Below are 24,361 nucleotides of genomic sequence, written 5' to 3' on the forward strand. Positions count from 1 at the left end.
GTACAAACTGGACTAGTGGCCCAGCACCCTGGGCGACCATCCTGTGCTGGCCAGGCTGTGCCAACCTCATCTGGCTGGAAGTTCGGGGCGGCAGGACTCTGACCCTGCCTCTGCTAAGGGGCTTCCCCAACCAATGCCATTTAGTGGGATGCTCTGGGTGTGGACCTGAAAGTTCCAGCTCTCTGCCTTGCCATGTGAATGTGTTCTTTGCACCACAAGCACCCACCTTGCTCATGCCTCACTCCTGCCTCACTCCTGGGAACAACAGGTGGACAATTGCTTTGGGGGCTGCAGAGAGAAAGCTAAGTGGACTGAGTAGGGGCCTGTGAAGGGGGCAGGAGGATGGACTTTCAGAGGCTAAGGAGTGGGCAGCTTAAGGTTGCAATGGCAGAGGGGGCTCTGACCCAGGACCTGAACTGCAGCCAGCTCTTGGGATGTGGGCCACCCAACTCTGCAGCTGACCCCTCCACTGACCAAATGGGAGAGGAGCGAGTGTTCTCCCCTGTGCATATTGATGCATTGTTTAGCCTTGGCTGACGGTGGGGTGAAGAGAAGTGTGGGTCTCCTGGGTCAGGGGAGGCTGCCTTTTCTAGTGCTCATGACTTTTTTTTTTTTTTTTTTTTTTTGAGATAGAGTCTCACCCTGCCGCCCAGGCTGGAGTGCAATGGTGTGATCTCAGCTCACTGCAACCTCTGCCTCCTGGGTTCAAACGATTCTCCTGCTTAGCCTCCTGACTAGCTGGGATTTTAGGTACCTGCCACCATGCCCGGCTAATTTTTGTATTTTTAGCAGAGACGGGGTTTCACCATGTTGGCCAGGCTGGTCTCGAACTCCTGACTTCAGATTATCCACCCACCTCAGCCTCCCAAAGTGTTGGGATTACAGGCGTGAGCCACCGTGCCCGGCCTCATGACTTCTTATTCCTGGTCCCATACCTGGATTTGTCTCCATCCGTTTTCAGATTTGTGATAGTTTGTTTTGTCTTTTAGGTTTTTCATCTAATGCCTCCCGTAGACCACATTGCTCAGAGTGCACTGTTAGGGCACGGTTCTGCCACTGCCACCCTCCGTGAACAGATTTCTCCCTCCTGCCCTGGGGATATGGAGAGTGGCTTGTTTCTTTCCCTATCTATCCTAGAAAGATGATTTGTGGGTTTTTTTTTTTTCCCCCACCAAAGTGGCAACTGGGTTGGTGTTGGGGGTTCAAGCTGGCCTTGGGTGGTAGCGCTCCTCCACCGTTTCTCCCTGGTTTCGACAGTGTTAGCATTTGTCCATGAAAAGACAATCTTTTCTCTAAAGCAATAAGGGGTAACAGCCGGGGGTAGTGACTGCTGCTGCCGCCCCCAGCTCCCCCTTTCCCCTAGCCAGGTGTGGGGGAGATTCCTGTTGTGACTGAATGTAAGCACCCCCAGCTCTGCTACAGCCAATGTAGAGGAAGTGGGGCACTCCTCCTGTCTCTTTCTGCTCTTTACCTCCAGCTAAGAAACATCGGAGTTAGGGGGCCCAGGAACCTGGAGAGGCCTTAACCCTGTGAGGAAGTATAGGGGGAGCCCTCCCCCACCCTCATCCCCTTCTGAGAGTGGTCAGTGTTTACTAGCTCCTGAGTCCCCAGCCCAGGGACCCTGTTGCTTTCCTTCACCAGCCTCAATCTTCCTGGGCCTTCACTGCTCCCCTGCCCTTCCTGGGGTTGGGGTGGGAGCAGGCGTTGCTCTGTGTTCCCCTGTCTACCTTGTACCCACAATCATCCCACCGTTCCACCCTGTGTGACTTCCTTTCTTTTACCTACTCCTGTGAGTACTCCCTTCTCTCAATAAAACTTGGTGTGTATTCTCAAAAAAATTCAAAAGAAAAGCCCTTCACCAAATGACTCCCTGGGTGAATCCTACCCAACAATTATGCAAGAATTAACACCAATCCACCTTAATCTCTTCCAAAAAACTGAAGAGGAAGGAACACTTCTTAACTCATTACAGGAGGCTGGCATGACCCTGATAACAAAAAGAGACAAAGATAGTACAAGAACAGAAAAATACAGAGCAGTGTCCTTTATCAACACTAATGCAAAAATCATCTAAAAAATACTAACCTAATATAGCAGCATCTTAAATTATACACCAAGAACATGGGGAATTTTTTCTCAGAATGCAGGGATAGTTCAACATCAGAAAATCAGTCAACATATGAAAAGCAGCCACGTTAATAGAACAAAGGAGAAAAAAACACCCGGTGCAGAAAAATCATTGACAAAATTCAGCCCTTTTTGGATAAAAAACAACCAACATGGAATATAAGAAAACTCCTTCAACATAATAAAGCCACATATGAAAAGTCTATAGCTAATATCATACTCAATGCTGAAAGACTAAAAGCTTTTCCCCTGAGATTATGATCTAGACCGTATGGTCCACTTTCATGACTTTAATAAAAAATTATGCAATTAGAATACTTAACATGAGCTTTACCCCCTTAACAAATTTTTCAGTGTACAAAACAGTACTTTTAATTATAAGTACAATGTTGTACAGCAGATCTCTGCCACTTATTCATCTTGTTTAACTGGAACTTTCTGCCTGTTAATTAGCAACTCTCCATTTACCTACCCCCACGCTCCCTGGCAACTGCCTTTCCACTCACTAATTCTACGTATTTGACCATTTGGAGTACCTCATGTAAGTGGAGTTACACAATAGTTGACTTCGTGTGACAGATGATTTCACTTAGCGTTAATGTCCTCAAGGTTCACGCACATTGTCGCATATTGTAGAATATTCTGCCTTTCAAAGGCTGAATAATATTCCATTGATGCATATACCACATAGTCTTTATCCATGCATCTACTGATGGACATTAGGTTGTTTCTGTATCTTTTGTGAATAGTACTTAAGAACATGGGTGTGCAGATACATCTTTTTGAGATGGCGATTTCAGTTTTTTTGGATACATGCCCAGAAATGGAATTGCTAGATCACTTGGTAGTTCTATTTTTAACTTTTTGAGGAAAGTTCCTACTGTTTTCCGTAGGAACTGCACCATTTTACATCCTCACCAACAGTGTACAAGGGTTCCAGTTTCTCCACATCCTGGACACTTGTTGTCTTTTTTTCTTTTTTTTTTGTTTTTTATAATTAATAGCTATCCTGACAGGTATGAGATGATACTTCATACTGGTTTTGATTTACATTTTCCCAATGATTAGTGATGTTGAACAATTTTTTATATACCTCTTGGCCATTGGTATGTGTTTTTTTGAGAAATGTCTATTTAAGTCTTTAGCCCATTTTCATTGGCTTATTAATTTTTTTTGTTTTTGCCATTGAGTTGTGGGTGATTCTTTTATATTTTGGAATCAACCATACTTCCTCTATTCAACAGAGTATTGGAAGTCCCAGCCAGAATAAGCAGGTAAGAAATAGAAATAATTAAAAGGCATTGTAATTGGAAAAGAAGTAAAATCATCTCTAGTCACAAATGACATGAGATCAGGAGTTCAGGACCAGCCTGGCCAACATGACACAACCCCGTCTCCACTAAAAATACAAAAATTAGCTGGAAATGGTGGCGCATGCCTATAATACCAGCAACTCGGGAGGCTGAGGCAGGAGAAGAATCGCTTGAACCTACGAGGTGGGGGTTGCAGTGAGTGGAGATTGTACCACCACCCTCCAGCCTGGGCAACAGAGCAAGACTCTGTCTCACAAATAAAATAAAGAATACATAAAGAAAACCTTAGCTGGGCATGGTGGCTCACACCTGTAATCCCAGCACTTTGGGAGGCCGAGGCAAGAGAATCACCTGAGGTTAGGAGTTCGAGACCAGCCTGGTCAATATGATGAAACCCCGTTTCTACTAAAAATACAAGAAATAGCCGGGCATGGTGGTGTGTTCCTGTAATCCCAGCTACTCAGGAGGCTGAGGCAGGAGATTTGCTTGAACCCAGGAGATGGAGGTTGCAGTGAGCCAAGATTGTGCCATTGCCCTCCAGCCTGGGCAACAAGAGCGGAACTCCATCTCAAAAAAAAAAAAAAAAAGGAAGGAAGTGGCTCATGCCTGTAATCCCAGTACTCTGAGAGGCTGAGGCAAGAGGATTACTTGAGCCCAGGTGTTCAAGACCAACGTGGACAACATAGTAAAAGATCCCCCCTTCTAAAAAAAAAATAATAAAGTTAGCCAGGCATGGGTGGCATGTGCCTGTGGTCCTAGCTACGGGGGAGGCTGAGATGGGAGGATCACTTGAGCCCAGGAAGTTGAGGCTGCAGTGAGCCATGCTTACCTCACTGCACTCCAGCCTGGGTGACGAAATGAGACCCTGTCTCTGAGAAATAAAAAGGAAATTTTACAATTCAACAACAACAAAAACACAACATAAGGCTATTCTGCGCAGACTGCCTATGAGTTGGTCCTGCTCCACAAGAAGCGGTATAATAAAGAATACAACATAGTTTTTAAATGAGCCAAGAAGTTGAATATATATCTCTCCAAGAAGATGCACAAAAGGCTATAAGCACATGAAAAATCATGAACATTACTAGCGATTGTGTTAGAAGTGTAAATCAAAACTATATTGTGATACCCACTTGATACCTACTAGCATGTCTATAATTAAAAGATAAATGACAAGTATTGAAAAGGATATGGAGAAATTAACTTTCCTATGCACTGTGGGAAGAATGTAAAATGGTGCAGCTGCTATGAACAACAGTTTGGCAGTTCTACAAAAAGTTAAACAGAATTGTCACATGCAATTCCACTTCTACATATATACTCAAAATAATTGAAAGTAGGGATTCAAACAGATCCTTGCACACCAATGTTTACAGCAGCATTACTTATAATAGCCAAGTATAGAAAGAACCTAACTGCCCATCAACAGTTGAATGGATAAACAAAATGTGGCCTATGCATGTATTGGAATATTATTCAGCCTTAAAAAGAAAGGAAATTCTGATACGTGCTACAATATGGATAAATCTTGAAAATGTTTTACTAAGTGAAATAAACCAAAGAGGAAAATATTGTATGATGTCATTTGTATGAGGTACCTAGAATAGGCAAATTTATATAGTAAGAAAGAATAGCAGAGGTTACCAGGGCATAGAGAGAGGGAGAGATGGGGAATTAGTTTTTAGTGGGTGCATACTTCTGTTTGGAGATGATGAAAAAGTTCTGGAAATGGATGGTGGTAATGGTTGCACAACACTGTAAATGTACTTAATGCCGATGAGTTGTATACTTAAAAGGGATTAAAATGGTAAATTTTATGCTATGTATATTTTGCCACAATAAAAAAATGAACTATAAAAGAAGAATTTCTGGGCTTTCCAGTTTTTTTGTTTGTTTTGCTTTGTTTTGTTTTGTTTTTTTGAGACAGGATCTTACTTGGTTGCCCAGGCTGGAGTGCAGTGGCATGATCATGGCTCACTATAGCTTTGACCTCCCAATCACAGGTGATCCTCCCTCTTCGGCCTCCCAAGTAGCTAGGACCACAGGCATGCATCACCACACTCAGCTAATTTTTGTAGAGACAAAGACTCCCTATGTTGCCCAAGCTGGTCTCGAACTCCTGGTCTCAAGTGATGCTCTCTCCTTGACCTACCAAAGTGCTGGGATTACAGGTGTCAGCCACCACGTAGGCTTTACTTCTAACTTCTTCTTAGCTGTGGTCCAGGGGTCTTGTTTCCTGAGTCCTCGTGATCCCCATCATATGCTTCCAGGTTGATTCACTTCTTGTACAACCCTCTGACCCAGCGCTCTCCACAGCTCTGCCCTCAACTCTCCACATATGGTGCCTGAAGAGCCACTTCCTTTCCTGTACAGGCCACCAATGTCTTTTTGTGGCATATGAAACTCACTTCAGAGAAATGTGGGACTTTGGAATCCATGAAAGGCATAATTCACTTCATTGTCAAGGGATATAGCTCATTGGTCAGAAATTGTATCTGTTCTCTGAGGGACCATTGCATTCAGCCTCTCCTGGCTGGTTTCTGGTTCCTTCTCCTCTGTCCTTCTCCCCTCCTTGTCTGTCTTCATTTCTCTCAAATCCCCCCTCCACCTGGTCAGATCTCCTTAAAGACCCTGTCTTTGCACTCGAGAGAACGCCCCATGCTCCACCTCAGATTCTCCCCTCATTTCTGGCCCTGCATCCCTCATTCTCACACTCTACCTAGGCTAGCACTCACTGGTGGAGGGCTAGGGTGCCATAGCTTTGGAGGAGAGGTTTAAAGGTCTCCATACCCAGGAGCTGGCTCTGATATCTCGCCCCACCTGCCTGAGGCTGATCATTAACCCAGAACTTATATAAAGATGGCTCATGCTGTGGAATGGATATAGCACTGCCTGCAGCCATGGCCAGTACGGTTAGCCCCAGCACCATGACTGAGACCCCAGAGCCACCTCCATTGTCTGATCGCATCCGAAATGCTGCTGACGTCTCAGTCATTGTCATCTATTTTCTGGTGGTGATGGCTGTTGGGCTGTGGGTAGGTGGAATCCCAGTGGCTTTTAGGGTGGGCACAAGGTTTAGGAGGGGGCATCTTAAGGTGGGGAGGGGTGAGGTCGTGACAAAGCTTTTCACAAATGTCGTGTTAGTATCAGAATCATTTTCTTGTGTGTTGCATAAATAATGCTTACAATGAGCTAATGTGTTCTCCTAACGACCCCATCGTGTGCACAGAGCCAGCACCGGGACCTTCAGATTTACTTTGCATCCCCAACACCTGGCATAATGGACAAAGATGGTATTTTTTTATTATTGCATTTCTTTCACTTTCTTTTGTTGTTTGCTCACTTTCTGATTTAGTGAGTTGGACTCTTCATTTACGTTGACTTTTTTTCTTTTTAATAAGTTTGAGACTGCAAATTTTCTTGCAAGCATGGCTCAGTGATACCTCACATGGTTTTTGTAAGTGAGAATAATCACAGCAGTTAAGACAGAAGTTGAGGATTATGATTTTTTTTTTTTAAGTTCTTCCGGCTCTGGGTTTTTACGGAGCGATTGTTTTTGAAGTCCTTTAAAACTTGATGCTGTAGAACACTTTCCAGCAAAAAGCTTCTCTCTGTAGGAGCCCTGAAGTCACCCCTGTCAGCACCCTGGCCAGAGCCTCTGGGGTATCTGGGTGCACTTGCTGTGGCTTGACCCTCATCTCTCTTCCCTTCCACTCAGGCGATGCTGAGGACCAACCGAGGTACTATAGGAGGCTTCTTCCTCGCTGGTCGTGATGTGGCCTGGTGGCCGGTAAGTTTTCTGGACCGGTAAGCGGACCAAAGTTTTCTGGAGATAAATTTCCTGAGTGTGTGCTTAAAAGTGAATGTAGGCCGGGCGCAGTGGCTCACGCCTGTAATCTCAGCACTTTGGGAGGCCAAGGCTGGCAAATCATCTGAAGTCAGGAGTTCGAGACCAGCCTGACCAACATGGTGAAACCATCTCTGCTAAAAATATAAAAATTAGCCGGGCGTGGTGGTGCATGTGTACAATCCCAGCTACTCAGGAGTCTGAGGCAGGAGAATCACTTGAACCTGGGAGGCGGAGGTTACAGTGAGCCTAGATCATGCCACTGCACTCCAGCCTGGACAACAAGAGTGAAACTCCATTTCAAAGAAAAAAAAAAAAAAACAGTGAATGTAGAAAACATTGGGAATGTTGAACAGTTCTGACGTACATTAGTTGCCTCCTCGCTGGGACTGCTTTCCTAAATCCCTGACCTCATGGCTCCTCTCTGTAATTCCAGGACATGACAATATGTCACCTATTATGACAGCAGGTTCAGTCTGGCACTGAAGGACCCCAGTCCAGCGCCACCTCATGTTCTTTTCTTCTGCTCCTTATCAAGAGTCTTCTCCTGGCTTATGAGCTCTGCACATTCCTGCTTTGTTGCCAGTCCTGAGCTGATGCTGGCCCTCTCGTTAGGACTGGCCCTCCCTTGTCTGCTGTCCTCCTTCAATCCCTCACCTCAGCCCTTCCTCATCTGAGGAGCCGCCCAGCTCTCCCCATGGGTCCCTATGTCCCGTGCAGTTATTGATTGTGTTCCCTGTGATGGTGCTAATGTTGATGCCTCCTGATTCGTGCCCAGTGGGTGTTCTTGTGGGGTTTTGATGTGTGGCCCCCTCAGCCAGGGTCCCACTGCAGCAGAGGCTGCATCTTCCCCTCTGCACCTGGAGAGTGTCAGCCCGGCATCACATTATACAGTGGGTGCTTGGCAAATGCTTCCTTCACAGGTCTGACTCATTTTCTAAATGGTATGAGGGGAAGTGGAGATGGGCAACTGTCCTGGCTGGGGTGATGGAAGCAGAGCAACTGGAAGTTTGAAATGAATTTTATTTGGGGCATCCAATCAGACATTGCATTTTTAGGACTGTTTAGTGAAACACACAAGGAGGCTCAAGCGATCTTGAAACCAAAAAGCAGCTGAATCCCATCCTCTGGCCCCATGTAGCTGAGTAGAGAAAGTGATTTTACAGAGGCCTTAAAAAGTGGGAAGAGCCACACCCCAATTCTCTTCTGCCAGGACTGGTGCTCATCCACACCCACTCAAGAGACCTCTCTTGATCTTTGGGTCTTTAGAACAGCAGGCACTGTGATGGTGAGGGGATGAATGAAAAGAGGGTCCCGTGGCTGGGAGGGTGGAGAGAAATTCCCTCCTAGACAGCTTGGGGTCTTTACATATGATTAAGGGGACAAGAGTTGATGGGAGATCTGGCAGTGCTTGGCCAAGGACAGGCTCAACTCAGAGCATTTTAGTAGATTGACCAACGCTCTCCCAAGACAGGGGCCAACAAGCTTTTCTGTAAAAGGCCAGATTGTAAATATTTTAGGGTTTTCTAGCCATATCGTCTATTGCAGCCACAGAACCTTGCTATTGTAGCACAAAAAGCAGCCGAAGTCTGTATGGAAAACCAATGAGCGTAGCTGTGTTCCAGACAATGAAATTTGAATCACATAATTTCACACTTTTACAATTTCACATTTCACAAAATATTTTGCTTATTTAGATTGTTAACTATTATTTAACAATCAAAAATGTAAAAACACATTCTTGGCTCATGGGCCATTCAGAAACTGACCATGGGCTGGATTAGCCCGCGGCCGTCGTTTGCTTGACTCCTGCTCTGAGGAGTGGTGACCGAAACATCTCAGCATCTATTTTCAAGAAGTCTGATTTGGATCTTTTAACCCCAACCCTGGTCTGTTCTCTTGCATTCCAGATGGGCGCCTCTCTCTTTGCCAGTAACATCGGCAGCAACCACTATGTGGGGCTGGCTGGGACAGGAGCAGCTTCAGGAGTCGCCACTGTCACATTTGAATGGACTGTAAGTGACATCATAGGCTTTTTCCTTTAAATCAAAACCATATCCAGTGTCTTAGGATGTTTTATGCTGCTAAGACAGAATATCACAGGCTGGGTAATTTATAAAGAACAAAATGTGTCTCTCACACCTCCGAAAGCTGGGAAGTGCAAGAGCTGAGGGACCCACATCTGGCAAGGGCTTCTTACTTCGTCATCCCACGGTGGAAGGTGGAAGGTGGAAGGTGGAAGGGCAATAGGGCACGAGAGAGAGGGAGAGAGGGATGGAGGATGAGAGAGAAAGAAAGAGAGAGGAGAAGAGAAGAGAGGAGAAGAGGAGAGGAGAGGAGAGGAGAGGAGAGGGTGAAACTCATTTTTTAAATTCAGGAACCCACTCCTACTATAACCAACCTACTATCTTGATAATGGCAAACATCTATTTATGAGAGAAGAGCTCTCATGACCTAATCACCACTTAATTGTCCAACCTCTCAATACTGTTGCATTGGGGGTTAAGTTTCTGACACATGAACTTGGTGGTACACCAAGTTGAAACCATAGCATCCAGGCATATTAATGAAAGTCATATCCCAGGTTTTTCTGGGTGTCTGTATAGAATGTTCGCCTCTTTAGTTTGATTTTTTTTTTCGCTTATTTGTTTGTTGTTGTTTTCTTCGTCAATTTTAAGTTCTGGGATACGTGTGCAGAACCTGCAGGTTTGTTACATAGGTATACATGTGGCATGGTGGTTTGCTGCACCTATGAACCCATCATCTAGGTTTTAAGCACTGCATGCATTAGGTATTTGTCCTAATGCTCTCCCTCCCCTTGCCCCCCACCCCCTGACAGGCCCCAGTGTCTGATGTTCCCCTCCCTGTGTCCGTGTGTTCTCATTGTTCAACTTCTACTCATGAATGAGAACATGTGGTGTTTGATTTCCTGTTCCTGGGTTAGTTTGCTGAGAACGATGGCTTCCAGCTTCATCCATGTCCCTGCAAAGGACATGAACTCATCCTTTCTTATGGCTGTGTAGTATTCCATGGTAGATATGTGCCACATTTTCTTTATCCAGTCTATCATTGTTAAGCATTTGGGTTGATTCCAAGTATTTGCTATTGTAAATAGTGCTGCAGTAAACATGCATGTGCATGTGTGTTTATAGTAGAATGATTTATAATCCTTTGGGTACATACCCAGTAATGAGATTGATGGGTCAAATGGTATTTCTGGTTCTAGATCCTTGAGGAATTGCCACACTGTCTTCCACAATGGTTGAACTAATTTACACTCCCGCAGCCTTGCTCTGTAACCCAAGTTGGAGTGCAGTGGCAGGATCATGGCTCACTGACCTCTTGGACTCAAGCAATCCTCCCACCACAGCCTCCCATGTAGCTGGGACCACAGGTGTGCACCACCCTGCCCAGCTAGGTTTTTGTTTCTTTGTAGATATGGGAGTCTCCCTATGTTGCCCAGGCTGGTCTCTGAACTCCTGAGCTCTGTGATCCTCTCACCTCAGCCTCCCAAAATGCTAGGATTACAGGTGTGAGCCACTGCACCCAGCCTCCACCTCTTGTTTGACCTTCAGCACTTCTGTGGCCCCATTCTGCCGAGCCCATTCCATGCACATTATTGCTCACCTCTAAGATTTTTCTCAAGCAGTTATTCCCACTAGGAATGTCATTTCTATATGCCTCGATCTCTATGTTCACTTGATCATTTTAGCTCTCCTTTTCATCTCTCCTCCCTGAGTTCCCACTATGTGTCCAGCCCATCCTCTAGCACAGGGGTATCCAATCTTTTGACTGCCCTAGGCCACACTGGAAGAAGAAGAATTGTCTTGAACCACACATAAAATACACTAACACTAATGATAGCTGATGAACTAAAAAAAAAAAAATCGCCAAAAAACCTTATTATTTTAAAAGAAAGTTTACACATTTGTGTTGGGCCACATTCAAACCAAGCTTGAGCCACATGTTGGACAAGTTTGCTCTAGCACATGGCTGGACACGTGATGGATATGCTACCAGTAGCTCTTGAGCTGCCTGAGTTTTTCTATTCTCCTGTCTTACTCTTTCTGGTGTTTTCATTTACATGCATGTGCATATTAGGCAGAAGACGATGCCTGTGGAAACGATTTAAAGGAAAGTTGTATCATAGTGAAAGTTTAAACAGACCATCCCTGGCTGAACTCAGAAAGTGATCTTGAGTGATCATACATGCCTGTGCCCCTCCACTGTTGAAGATTTTGCCCCTACATTTACTTCAGTAGTATCCAGGAGTCCAGGATGGACCCAACCTCCAGATAGGCCCTTGCCTGGAGCTTTGTTTTAATAGTGCCATGGACACCAGAATGAAGCCAGTCTCCAGAGGCGTGACCAGAATGACCTATGGACCAAGTGGGTGTGACGAGCCAGCTGCAGAGAACTCAGCTGCTCCCCCTGTCACTGTGACCTTGGGCCCCCTTAATCTCTGTAAGGTGTAAGGCTCAAGTTCCCCCTCTGTAAGATAAGAATAACTGTGCTTCTCATATCTGCCTCACTTAGGCTGAGAGCAGCGTAAGTGATATATGTGAAGACTCTGTAAAAGTTGCATATTAATGCTAGATTGTATTACTATCATCATTGTATGTGGGAAGACTTAGGGAGCACTGGTGATATTCTTCTATCTCCAGGTTCCTTTCTCATTGCTTTGTCACTCCATTTATCATTTATGCAACTCAAGAAAAATTCCCTTTGGCCAAGATTGTATGATCTTCCAGGGGTTCCACTGGGATCAGAACCCTTATCTTCTTTCCCTTTTTCACCACAACTTAATCCCCAGAAAATGGTGGCCCCTGAGTCATAGAAACAGAAAAAAAAGGAACTCACAATTATATCGGGATTGTAATTGTTTGAATGGGACAGGATTAAGCCAACTTTTTTTTTTTTAATATCCAGACTCAGAAGTCATATAAGGAGAAGGTCCACAAGCCAAGCCTCTTTAACGTCTCACTGTCTCTTATTTTGGTTCCTTGTAGTCCTCAGTAATGTTGCCAATTCTCGGGTGGATCTTTGTCCCCATCTACATCAAGTCGGGGGTGAGTATCTGTTACCAAAATGCCAGAGTTCAGTCCTAGGCACTGCTGCTCACTGCACGGAAGACCACTCACTGAGACAATGAGTATTGCCAGGAAAAAAGGCTTTATTTGGGTGCTGCAGCCGAGAAGATGGGAGCTCAGTCTCAAATCCATCTTCCTGATGGACTAAAATTAGGGATTTATATTACAGGGAAGACATGTAACCATGTATAGGAAAACAGGAATTAGGGGTGGGGATAAGGAAGAGAAGTCAGTCAACAGGAAGCAGGTGGTGGGTTAGACAATTATAACGGGCGAGGGGTCTGGCTTCTCACTGTCCAGGTGTGGTGATCTAGTGAGTTTCAGCTCTTTGACCCTATCTGGGAGAACTGATGGTTGATTTCCTGAGAGAGGAACTCAGATAAGACAAAGATAACTTTCTCAATTTGTAACAGTGGGAGGATCAGTTTCTATGCTTATTCAAATAAACCACAGACATCAGTTCTGTGGGACAACTGGGCCAGTTCCATATCCTTAGTGTTTGGGTAAATCTGTCAGACTTTCATTTATTTACTTATTTTTTCTCTTCGATCATGAAACATGGGTCCCTGCCCTTCACCTGGCCTATTGCTAGAAATATACAGAGAGACAAAAAATCAGATTTCTTGACTAGAGAGGTTTCTGGTATAGAATGTGGCTGCAGCCAGCGGGGAAATCTGTGGTGCCCCTGCATAATGACCCTGGAGCAGAGATGACAGGTTTGATGGCAGAGTAAAAGTGAAGGCAGTGGAGGGGGAAGCATTATGATCAACGCTAAGACTTGAAGCTCGAGGGTCGGAGTACACGAGGCCACCATTAATGGAGCCAGGGATTCCAGATCAGAGGCAGATGATGGATGACAAGAATGATGATTTCACTTTTCAACAGGATGAGTGTTTGGTGCATTCAGGACACTAAGGTGGAGATGCCCAGCCGGCAGTGGGAAAGTGAGATCTGCAGATGGGTCAGGAGAGAGACTTTGGCTGGAGTTATCCATGGGAGTGTCCATCTCTTCAGAAGCATGGTTTGAGCACCCACCCCCTGCCAGGCACAGTCATTGTGCCTGGCATCAGGGGTGCCTCTACGAATAAGAAGCCATGGTTCCATCACCAAGAAGGGGCCATACACAGCACTTTCACTCACAGGTGCTTAGGAAATGCTGAGTAATCTGAACGCACAGGGCACTAAGGGTAAGTCCCTGTCAATGTCTGTCTCTGCAGGTGATGACCATGCCAGAATATCTCAAGAAGCGGTTTGGTGGGGAGCGACTCCAGGTCTACCTCTCCATCCTCTCCCTCTTCATCTGTGTGGTTTTGTTAATTTCTGTGAGTTCAGAGCCTCCTGGCATTTTAACTTCAAGAGGTTGTCAGATGGGGCCAGAGTGCTAATATCAGCGAGCTGGATGTGTAGACTGTCAACAGCCTTTAAAGGGTCAAGGTTATGGATGTCTTAAATTCGCAGGGGTGTCTCTTCAAAGTCTTAATGAGAAAAAAGGGAGCTTCCAAGATCCTGTGTTCACAGAGTGGTAGACTTTTAAGTCATGAGAGGCTCTAGGGTATAAATCTCCCCTCTTATCAAGGATATGAAAAAATGGATGTAAAGAAAGAACAAAATGTCTCATTCAAAAACTTGTGTATATCTGGGGAGGCTGGCAGTGGAGGATGGCACTGGTATAAATGCCAAACACAGCTCTTTAGTAGTAAAGAGAAGGACTTGGTCTCCTGCCTTTTCCATTGCGAGATAACCTTTATATTCTTTCTCAGATCATGTCCAGATTTATATTTTCATTTTCAGTTTGATTATCTGACACGTGAACCACAAGGAAAGTACTTTGTATTATTATACTGATTTTTCTTAAGTTCACTCTATCTAAGACCACCATGGTAAGACATATGTCACAAATAAGTGTTAAAAAATTTTAAAGTACATTTTAAGTACTTTTTTTATAAAGTCACATTTTTGGGGGGCCTGGTGCAGTGGCGCACACTTGTAATCCCAGGACTTTGGGAGGCTGAGGCAGGTGGATCACTTGAGGTCAGGAGTTTGAGACCAGCCTGGCCAACATGGTGAAACCCCGTCTCTACTAAAAATACAAAAATTAGCCAGACATGGTGATGCGCACCAGTAATCCCAGCTACTTGGGAAGCTTAGGCAGAATAACTTGGACCTGGGAGGCGGAGGTTGCAGTGAGCCAAGATCACACCACTGCACTCCAGTCTCGGAGACAGAGCGAGACTCCATCTCAAAAATAAATAAATAAGCAAACGTTACATTTGGGGAGATAATCAGTGAGGAAAGAAGGAATCTGAAGATTCAGCAGCACGTGTAAAAAACAAAGAGTAACTTATTTGCTCCTCATGTATCAGTGACTAACAAAATAATCTCAAGTTCATAGTCTAGGCAGGTGTCTGAGAGTTCATGAGAGAAAAGGCTGACCTTTCCTATTGCTTCTCTGTTGTGCTGAGTCGTTGTTGGAAGTGAACTAGATGCTTAGATTAGATGGCATGAGCCTTCCCAATGCAATGTGAGCATTGCCCAGCACTGACTGCATATTGTTGAGCTGTGTGTGAGTGTAGCAAAGATTCTTGAGCAATGGGAGTTTACCATCTGGCTAAGGAGATAAGAATTCTGCACATGAAATAATTAGTCTCGTATGACAATACATGCAAACGTACTAAAATACATGCTGAACTAGAGTGCACGGACAAGTACAGAAAATGTGCTGTGCACACCCAGAGAAGAGGATACTCCCTGATGGATGGCATTGGGGGTCGTACTCTTGGAGAGGGCACTTAAGTATTCCCCAGGATGGGAAGGTTAGGTGAGGCAGAGAGAAGCAGAGGAGCTCACAGGTGTCAGGGGCTTAGAGTTCACACGTTTCTTAAATCGTTGGACTTGCTAATCTCCCAGTTCTCCTCTGGTGCTGACATCTACAGCTTTATGATTCTAAAACAGACCAGGGGCAGTGGCTCACACCTGTAATCCCAACACTTTGGGAGGCCGAGGCAGGCAGATCATGAGGTCAGGAGATGGAGACCATACTGGCCAACGTGGTGAAACCTCATCTCTACTAAAAATACAAAAATTAGCTGGGTATGGTGGAATGCACCTGTAGTCCTGGCTACTCAGGAGGCTGAGGCAGGAGAAATGCTTGAACCCGGGAGGCGGAGGTTGCAGTGTACCGAAGTCACACCTCTGCACTCCGGCCTGGCGACAAGAGCGAGGCTCCGTCTCAAAAAAGTAAATAGACAATTTTTTTTCAAAAAAAGAGCATGAGCAGGCATGAAGACAGAGAACAGAGGACAACGCACAGTGAAAGGGGCCCCCGAAGGATGCAACCTCCCAGGCTGGAGGGTTGCTGGTGGATAGGGAGGGACAGAATGTTGGTGATCTGAGTGTGGGTGCAGGGAAGCCATGTATGGGTCCGTGGCTGTGCAGAGTCCATGGTTGGCTGGAAAGACACCTTAGCAGGAGTCCATTCTTGCCTGCAAGTTTATGTCTTAAGTGACATTAATAATGATTAACCTTAGACATGACCTTTTGTGTACTCTTACACTGTGATAACGGATTGTGTCCTAGTTACTTATTAAACAGATCGTTATGAGACATTAGGACAGTACAGTTTTCATAACTCTCCTCTGCCCAGGTTGGAAAAGATCATCTTGTTCACTGGTTCTCAAACTGCAATAACATTTGTATTGAGATTTGATATGAACTATTACCTAATCTACAGTCTTTATTCAGATATTGACTATCGTTTTAATACAGTCCTTTATAGCAAAAGAAAATTCTGATCCTTGCAATTCCTCTTTATTATGAGAAATATTTTACAGTCATTGTTAGTGTAATTAATGCCACTGAATTATATACTTAAATGGCTAAATAGTAAATTTTATGTCATATATGTTTTACCACAATTAAAAAAAAAGTCATTGGTGGCTGAGCCCAGTGACTTCTGCCTGCAATCCCAGCACTTCGGGAGGCTGAGGCAGGAGGATCACTGGAGGCCAGGGGTTCCAGACTTGCCTGGGCTAAACAGTGAGACCCTTGTCTCTACAAAAAAAAAAAAGAAAAAAATTATTTAGCCAGGTGTGGTGGCACACATTTATTGTCCCAGCTACTTTGGCTGAGGCAGAAGGATCACTTGAACCCAGGAGCTAAGTTATAGTGAGCTAAGATCATGCCACTGCACCCCAGCCTGAGTGACCTGGAGTAGTCCCTATTTCTTTAGAAAAAAAACATTGATAATATGTCGACTACTTATATATAATTTCAAAACCATGGATTTAATTCCTTAATAGTACTATGTAATAGAAACAAAGGTCAAGGAATCCATTATAAGATAGTGTGTTTTAATATGAAAATGATTAAGTAGAACTACACATCAAGTCAAAATGCTGTGGTGTAATACTCACCCCTCTGTGGATGAGGATAAAGCAGTATGAATGAAGACAGCTATAAATGCGGACAGAGGCAGATATGCATGTGTGGCACCTCCACAAGTAACACTCTTTCTGAAATGCTGAACATTTTTTTAAAAGTGAAATGTGGCCGGGCGCGGTGGCTCAAGCCTGTAATCCCAGCACTTTGGGAGGCCGAGACGGGTGGATCACGAGGTCAGGAGATCGAGACCATCCTGGCTAACACGGTGAAACCCCGTCTCTACTAAAAAATACAAAAAACTAGCCGGGCGAGGTGGCGGGCGCCTGTAGTCCCAGCTACTCGGGAGGCTGAGGCAGGAGAATGGCGTAAACCCGGGAGGCGGAGCTTGCAGTGAGCTGAGATCCGGCCACAGCACTCCAGCCTGGGCGACAGAGCGAGACTCCGTCTCAAAAAAAAAAAAAAAAAAAAGTGAAATGTTCCCTCAAGATTAGTTAGTATTCCTGGAAAACCCCAATGTGCAATAGAGTTACAGAAAGTACTTTGTATTTGTACAACTGAGTTGGGATCTAGGCTCAGAAAATCAAGAACAGGTTTTTGGCCAACATCAATATCAGGTGGGATGATAAAATGTCAGATTTTATTTCAAATCTTAGAGAAAAATACAACCGTCTCCTGCTACACCTGTTTCCAGTCCCAAGTTCTGCAAAGAAACAGAGACAGAGTCTCACTGTATCTTCCAGGCTGGAGTGCCGTGGCATAGTCTCGGCTCACTGCAACCTGTGCCTCTCAAGTTCAAGCGATTCTCCTGCCTCAGCCTCCCTAGTAGCCAGGATTACAGGCACGCACCAACACGCTCGGTTAATTTTTTTTTTTTTTTTGTATTTTTAGTAGAGATGGGGTTTCACCATGTTGGCCAGGCTGGTCTCGAACTCCTGACCTCAAATGATCCACCCTGCTCAGCCTCCCAAAGTGTCTCTCATATGTTTTTAACTATTTGAGGTTGTTATATATATCATTGCCCTTTAACCCCAAAAATTTCAATGTAAATTTTCCCCCAGATTTAACACTCATTGATGATTCTACCTGATCCAGTGATTTTTACCTGATCCAGTCTTTACTGTGGCAGTTGTAAAATGATGGTGTTTTTAAACTAAGCCTTCTCTGTATATCGTTATTCCTAGGAGTAGGGATAATTTCTTGCAAAACCACAGTGGAATTATCAACTCGAGTAAACATAACATGGATACACTAATCTACCATTTATATTCCAACTTTGTCAGTTGACCCAGTAATATCCTTTTTATCATCTTTTCTTCTCCAGTGCACGATGCAGTCTAGGGTTAGGTGCCACATTCAGTTGCCAAAGGTCTTCAGCCTCCTTTCTTCTGGAATATTTCCATATCCCGTTTCTGTCTTTGATGACACTGACATTTTGAAGGATAGAGTCCCTACTCCACCCTTCTTAATATGACAATCTTTATTTTGGATTTGCCTGATATTTCTTCGTGGTTGGATTCAGGTTATGCATTCTTCTTGGCTGGAATACTGCATAAGTGATATATCCTACTAAAAGCGTCCTGTCTAGAAGTATTCAGTGCCCATCTGTTCCTCAATGGTGATGTTAATTTTAATCACCTGGTCAAGTATTGCCCAATTTCTCCACTATAGAATTACTGTTTTATTTTCCCCTGTAACCAATAAACGGTCTGTGATAGTTGCTTTAAACCATTGAAATATCCAGTTCCTCTTCAAATTTTTCCACTAGATTTAACATGCATAAATGATTCTTATCAGATCCAATCTTTACTATGATGGTTGCCAAATAATAATTTTCCAACTCTAGCACTCCTTCCGTAGTTCCCAGCCAGCATTCAGCAGGCTACTGAGGGCAGGAGTCTTCCCTTCTCTGTTTATCTATTACTGATATTGGACTGATTAATTCCTATTTATCATTGGTTTACCAATATTATTATAGGCAGTTATTTGATACTTTTTTTTTTTTTTGAGACAGAGCTGCCACATTCACCATCTTCCTAGAATAATTTGTCTATACTTCTCTAAGTGTTCCCCACATATTTCACTAAGTAAAATTCCAGATAGCAGTATAACAAAGTGCTTAACCATGTAAGCTTCTGAGTCACACCACACAGGTTTAAATCCTGAGCTTACCACTTTCTATCTGGGTGATCCAGAACAAATTCCCTAAGCCTCCGTTTTCTCCGATGTAAAATGATGACAATAATGCCTACCTGACAGGTAGTTTGGGGACATGGAGAAGAGTAGGGGTGGATTCTGTCAAGGTTTCAAGGAAGAGATGATCCATTGGCAGCTTAAGTTTTTCCAGAACAGAGAAAAAAATGTTACCCAATTCGTCTCTTAAAAACGGACTCAGTTCTGTTAATAATTTTAGGAAAATTAAAACGAACAGATAATTATAAAAATCCTCATTGGCAAACAAGAATACTAATTTTAAGAACATATATCTTATTAGTTATATATATATATACACACACATATAATAACTAGCAGGAAATTGTCCTAAATTATTCATGTTAATTATGCTGAGCCAAATATTGTAGATAGGAAAATGTACTTCCCACTGAAATATGTTTGCCTTAGAGAGATTTCTAAGTTGATCATAATCTCCCTTTTTTATGGTTAGACCTAAGGGCCCTAGGAGGGTCAGAGACACATGTAATTAATTGAATTCCAGCCAGCATCATGCTTTTACAGCACAGTCTGCATAATCTAAATTAATTCTACATTTTCCCCTCAATTTCAAAAATAATCATAACTGACCCCCCAATTCAAACCAATTTTCAATCATTGTAGCACATATATATTTGGAATATATATGAAACAATGTTCTTTGGTTGTATTCTATTTTGGTACATACTCTCTTTCTTTCTTTCTTTCTTTCTTTTTTTGAGACGGAGTCTCGCTCTGTCGCCCAGGCTGGAGTGCAGTGGTGCGATCTCGGCTCACTGCAAGCTCCGCCTCCCGGGTTCATGCCATTCTCCTGCCTCAGCCTCCCGAGTAGCTGGGACTACAAGCCCCCGGCCACCATGCCCGGCCCATTTTTTGTAATTTTAGTAGAGACAGGGTTTCACCGTGTTAGCCAGGATGGTCTTGATCTCCTGATCTCGTGATCCGCCCGCCTCAGTCTCCCAAAGTACTGGGATTACAGGCTTGAGCCACCGCGCCCGGCCGCTTGGTACATACTTTCTATCCAATTACCGCTCACTGCAGCCTCAAACTCCCGGCTCAAGGAGAAGATATATTTCTAAATACTCCATCACAGTTGAGGAGCTTCCTATAAGCAATTACTCAGCCTCTCTAAGCCTCATGGCACAGAAAAAGTTCTCAGGACATGTCACCTCATGTAATAAGCACCTCAATTGAGCAAAGAACTAACTTCTATGAGAATATAGGAGAGAGTGAAGACAGTGAAAATCATTTTTGAGGCTTTATGGAAGGTATTACTCTGGGGCCATCCCAGTGGATTCTTGAAGGATAAGTAGGAGTCTATCAGAAAAAGAAGGGTTAAGAAGAGTGGACATTGGGGCAGAGAAACCAGTGGCCTCAAATGCATGTTTCTTTCTCATCCTGACTGTTCCCTTTTTAGTCAGACATGTTTGCTGGAGCTATATTCATCAAGCTGGCCTTGGGATTGGACCTTTACCTGGCAATCTTCATCCTCTTGGCTATGACTGCTGTTTACACCATCACTGGTGAGTATGTTGGATATTTTGCTCACTCGGACTGTCTTTTGCTGATCCCACCCCAACCTGCAATTAGCATTCTTAGTGTTAGCCTTGTCGCTGCCGAGGTAAAGGCACCATTTCATTCCCACTATCAGAGTCAAGCACAGCACCAGAAACACAACTAGAGCATAGAACACAGAATCCTTGATATTAGAAGTGAGCATCTTGATGGAAGGGAATTATGTGGGGGATGGGGTGGGAAACGGGTCATTTGGTTCAGCTATGTGTTTGGTACCCAGACTGGCACTTAGAATTTAGCATATCATCCACACAGACGGTTGGGAGGAAATAGCAGCTCAGATAGGAGACTAGCAAATGAAAGGTGAGGTTCAGATGAACACAGGATGCCAGGGCATGGCGTTGGCCGTGAATGGTGCAGTTGAGAGAGGAGAACTAGAGCAGTGGGTTGCTGGCAGGAGACGATGTGTGACAATAGTCCAAGCAGGCTCTCATGAACCAGGTATGTTGATATGCTTCTCATGCATACTAACATAAAAATTAAAGTATACCAGCTGAGTTGGAAGACGTAAGGAAAAATACCAGCTAGAACAGTCAAAACAGTTTTGGGGCCATTTCCGTGCATTTGAACTGTCAACCTAAAATAAGCGACAGAGAGACCAACTCTCCAAAATGAGGAGTTTCTTTGGGCAATAGTGAGGGATTGCAAACCAGGATACATGTCCTATGGCAGACCATAGGACTTCCAAGGGGGTTGGGGCAAAGGGGAGGCTTTTAAAGACAGAGAGGGAGAGCCCACGTAAGCTGTTCTGAAACAAAGATGATTGTTTCACCTGCTTCTTGCAGGTGCTGGTGTTTGTTCATTGGTGGTACTGGCTGTTGCTAGGAGACAGTCTTCATAATAATGTCTTCCAACAGTTCCTGTTACCGGCATAGGTGTATGAGGGCCCTACCTGCGTGACCTCCCAGCCCCATTTTGTTAGGGTTCGACATAAGTGTCTCTATTTTGGTACAGACAACTTCCACAGAGCATGTGTTTCCGAATAAGGGAGCGATAAGGGCATGAGTATTCTGTGTTCAGGATTCATCTTATTTTCTCATGACACTCTCATAAAGGGAATATCTTGTTGCAGGTGCTGGTGACTAACTAGACTGACAGCTTAGTTAGTCTAGACTTGAAAAATAAGCTGGGTTTGGGATTTTTTGTTGTTCAACACTACAGCAAAACACAAAACACGGTAACTATATCTGGTACTGAATTAATGAAACAATAATACGTTCCAGCACTAGAGCAAAAGTGGTTTCGCTAGATATTTTAGAGCAGGTGCACTGTGCTGAATGGCTGTAAATTGAGGGATTGTTAAGAGAAACTTTCATGGTATTAAAGTGCTGCCTTTTCCCCTGCTTAATATTCAAAAACTCACAGAAAGATGAAACTTCACTGTAATTCATAGAAACTTCGAATCAGGGCAAAGCAAGGGAAGTAGGAGAACCAGTGCTGAGGAGATTATGATGTCAGGACAAGCTTGTGGCTCACCTAGGAGCTTTTGATGTCTTCTACTGGGTCATTTCCAGGGTTCTGGGTGGAGGAGAACCCAGTGGTGAAGGCAAATACATGGGGACACATGGATAAAATGCCCTGGTTCTTTTCTTTCTCTCACCAGGGGGGTTGGCCTCGGTGATTTACACAGACACCCTCCAGACCATCATCATGCTGATTGGCTCTTTTATTCTCATGGGGTTTGGTAAGTGATGACCCTGCGTGCAGTGCCCAGGGGCCGGAAGTGACGGGGCTTGTTTCTGTTCAGTCTGTCTGCTCCTTATTGGGATGCCTTCCAGTTTCATCTCGTCACACTTTCCCGTCATTTATATAATCCCCATCACTGAAATATCTGCCTGACTTCTTTCTTGCTTTATTATCTCAGCATAAGGAAATGGATGGTGGGGAAAAGAACATTACTTTCTTTTAAAAATTATTGCTGGCCGGGCACGGTGGCTCAAGCCTGTAATCCCAGCACTTTGGGAGGCCGAGACAGGCGGATCACGAGGTCAGGAGATCGAGACCATCCTGGCTAACACGGTGAAACCCCATCTGTACTAAAAAATACGAAAAACTAGCCAGGCGAGGTGGCGGGCACCTGTAGTCCCAGCTACTCGGGAGGCTGAGGCAGGAGAATGGCATAAACCCAGGAGGCAGTGCCTGCAGTGAGCTGAGATCCGGCCACTGCACTCCAGCCTGGGCGACAGAGCGAGACTCCATCTCAAAAAAAAAAAAAATTATTGCTTAGGTAAGTTATCTCATTTAACCTTAATTTCTTTGTGTGAAGGACAGACAAAATCAGTAGCAGTGGGTTGATAATTTTACAGAAGTATTTGTACATTAGATTCAAAGCCTAGAAACCTTTCATTTACATAGAATTTTTATGAAATGAAGGATTAAATAGTAGGAAAAAATTTGAGAACTGAATATTAGTTCAACTGAATCATACACAGACATAGAATACACAACCTATGTTTGTGTACTCAAACAATGTATTGTAGTGGATTTTCATCCAAAACATCCGTAACCTCATTATGACTATTTTGGATGGAAATCTATTGCATTGTGACAATACACAAATACAGGTTGGAGTTTTCTTAATAATGCTCACTTATTAGTATCATTCAGTTCATTGCCATCAAGCAATATTGACCTAATTTACAGCTTGCCAATATTTGTTTTCTCTTATTATGGTATTTATCTTTGCATAGGAAAACTAGCCGTACTGGACGGCATGGATACAGGGCAGTTCTATCACTGCAGAATGTTTCTGTTGCACAGTGCCACTCCAGAGGCTAGTCGTTAGCACCAATTCTTTGTGTACTTTCTATTCAGTTATCCAGAACTTCTGTGCTGTTCTTGTTCATGGTGCCTTGGTTTCTGGCCTCAGTGATGCACTCCCTGGCATTAGGTCTCTAAACCTCAATTCTGCCATCTTTAGGATGAAGAGGGGAACTCTCATCTCTTAGAGTCTCCTATGTATTTTTGTTACAATCCATATTTATCTAATCAAAGCAACTTCCTTGTATTGTCTGTATCCTCCACTCGGCTAAGTTCCTGCCTTGCACATTTATTTTGTACATGATCCTAGCACAGTGTTTGGCACATAGTAGTCCTTCAGCTAAATAATGAAGTAGATTAATGTTAACTCAACCCTACAATTGTATAATACTCTGATGAATTTTTCATCATTTAAAGCTATACTAAGCTACCCCAGATGCCTGGGCTCAGCTTTTTAAGAGCAACCACAATTCTCTTCTGCACCTGACTAGCCTTTCCAGACCCGAACAGGCTGAGTCTCATCATTTTCCCTTGTCACGTCTAACCTGCCACCCCCAATTTCTGCTTCTTATCTTTCCAATTTTTTTTATTGTAACAGGCAAAATATAGTGTTGCACCAGAAAACCAGATTGCAAGTAAGATCAAAAGAGCCAAGCTCTGGGTCAAGAAGAGAGGCCTTTGCCTCCTGATCTTTTCAGAGGAGCTGGGGCTTTCTGATGGATAATTTCATGGGGCTCACTTTGTTAGTTCACCTTCCAGTTTGCTTATGCTCTAAATGGTTCTGAGATATCAGTGCCGGCCTGTTGGATAACAGCTTCGTTTTTACCTTAAAAGAGACACTAACTCAAAATTTCAAAGAGCAATATAGGAAGACAAGTCAGAGTTATTTGCTTTCTGTACTTCGTGAAAGTCAATCTGGTAGCATAGCCAGTGCCAGTGGAGGTACCAGAAAGACATGGACCTGGGAGAGGGTGACTGAGGATTGGACTGGGCTGATGGGAGGTGATTGTGTACCTCCACCAAAAAGTAGTCATCATAAACATTGGATGTCTTAGATTTCA

The 24,361-nt window shown here is 43.9% G+C and overlaps 1 protein-coding gene across 1 annotated transcript in view; it reads left to right on the plus strand.

Moving 5' to 3' along the window:
- The first annotated feature begins 6,336 nt into the window (after positions 1 to 6,336).
- Positions 6,337 to 24,361, plus strand: part of SLC5A4 (solute carrier family 5 member 4) — a 34,565-nt gene continuing 16,540 nt past the window's right edge. Inside the window, exons 1-7 of the mRNA XM_025400019.1 lie at positions 6,337 to 6,475; positions 7,159 to 7,230; positions 9,198 to 9,302; positions 12,297 to 12,356; positions 13,595 to 13,699; positions 20,383 to 20,488; positions 22,144 to 22,224. Coding sequence (XP_025255804.1) covers positions 6,341 to 6,475; positions 7,159 to 7,230; positions 9,198 to 9,302; positions 12,297 to 12,356; positions 13,595 to 13,699; positions 20,383 to 20,488; positions 22,144 to 22,224 — 664 coding nt within the window. The 5' untranslated portion in view covers positions 6,337 to 6,340. The remainder of the gene's footprint in view (positions 6,476 to 7,158; positions 7,231 to 9,197; positions 9,303 to 12,296; positions 12,357 to 13,594; positions 13,700 to 20,382; positions 20,489 to 22,143; positions 22,225 to 24,361) is intronic.

Source organism: Theropithecus gelada, chromosome 10 (genome assembly GCF_003255815.1).
Source record: "Theropithecus gelada isolate Dixy chromosome 10, Tgel_1.0, whole genome shotgun sequence".
Taxonomy (NCBI): Eukaryota; Metazoa; Chordata; class Mammalia; order Primates; family Cercopithecidae; genus Theropithecus; species Theropithecus gelada.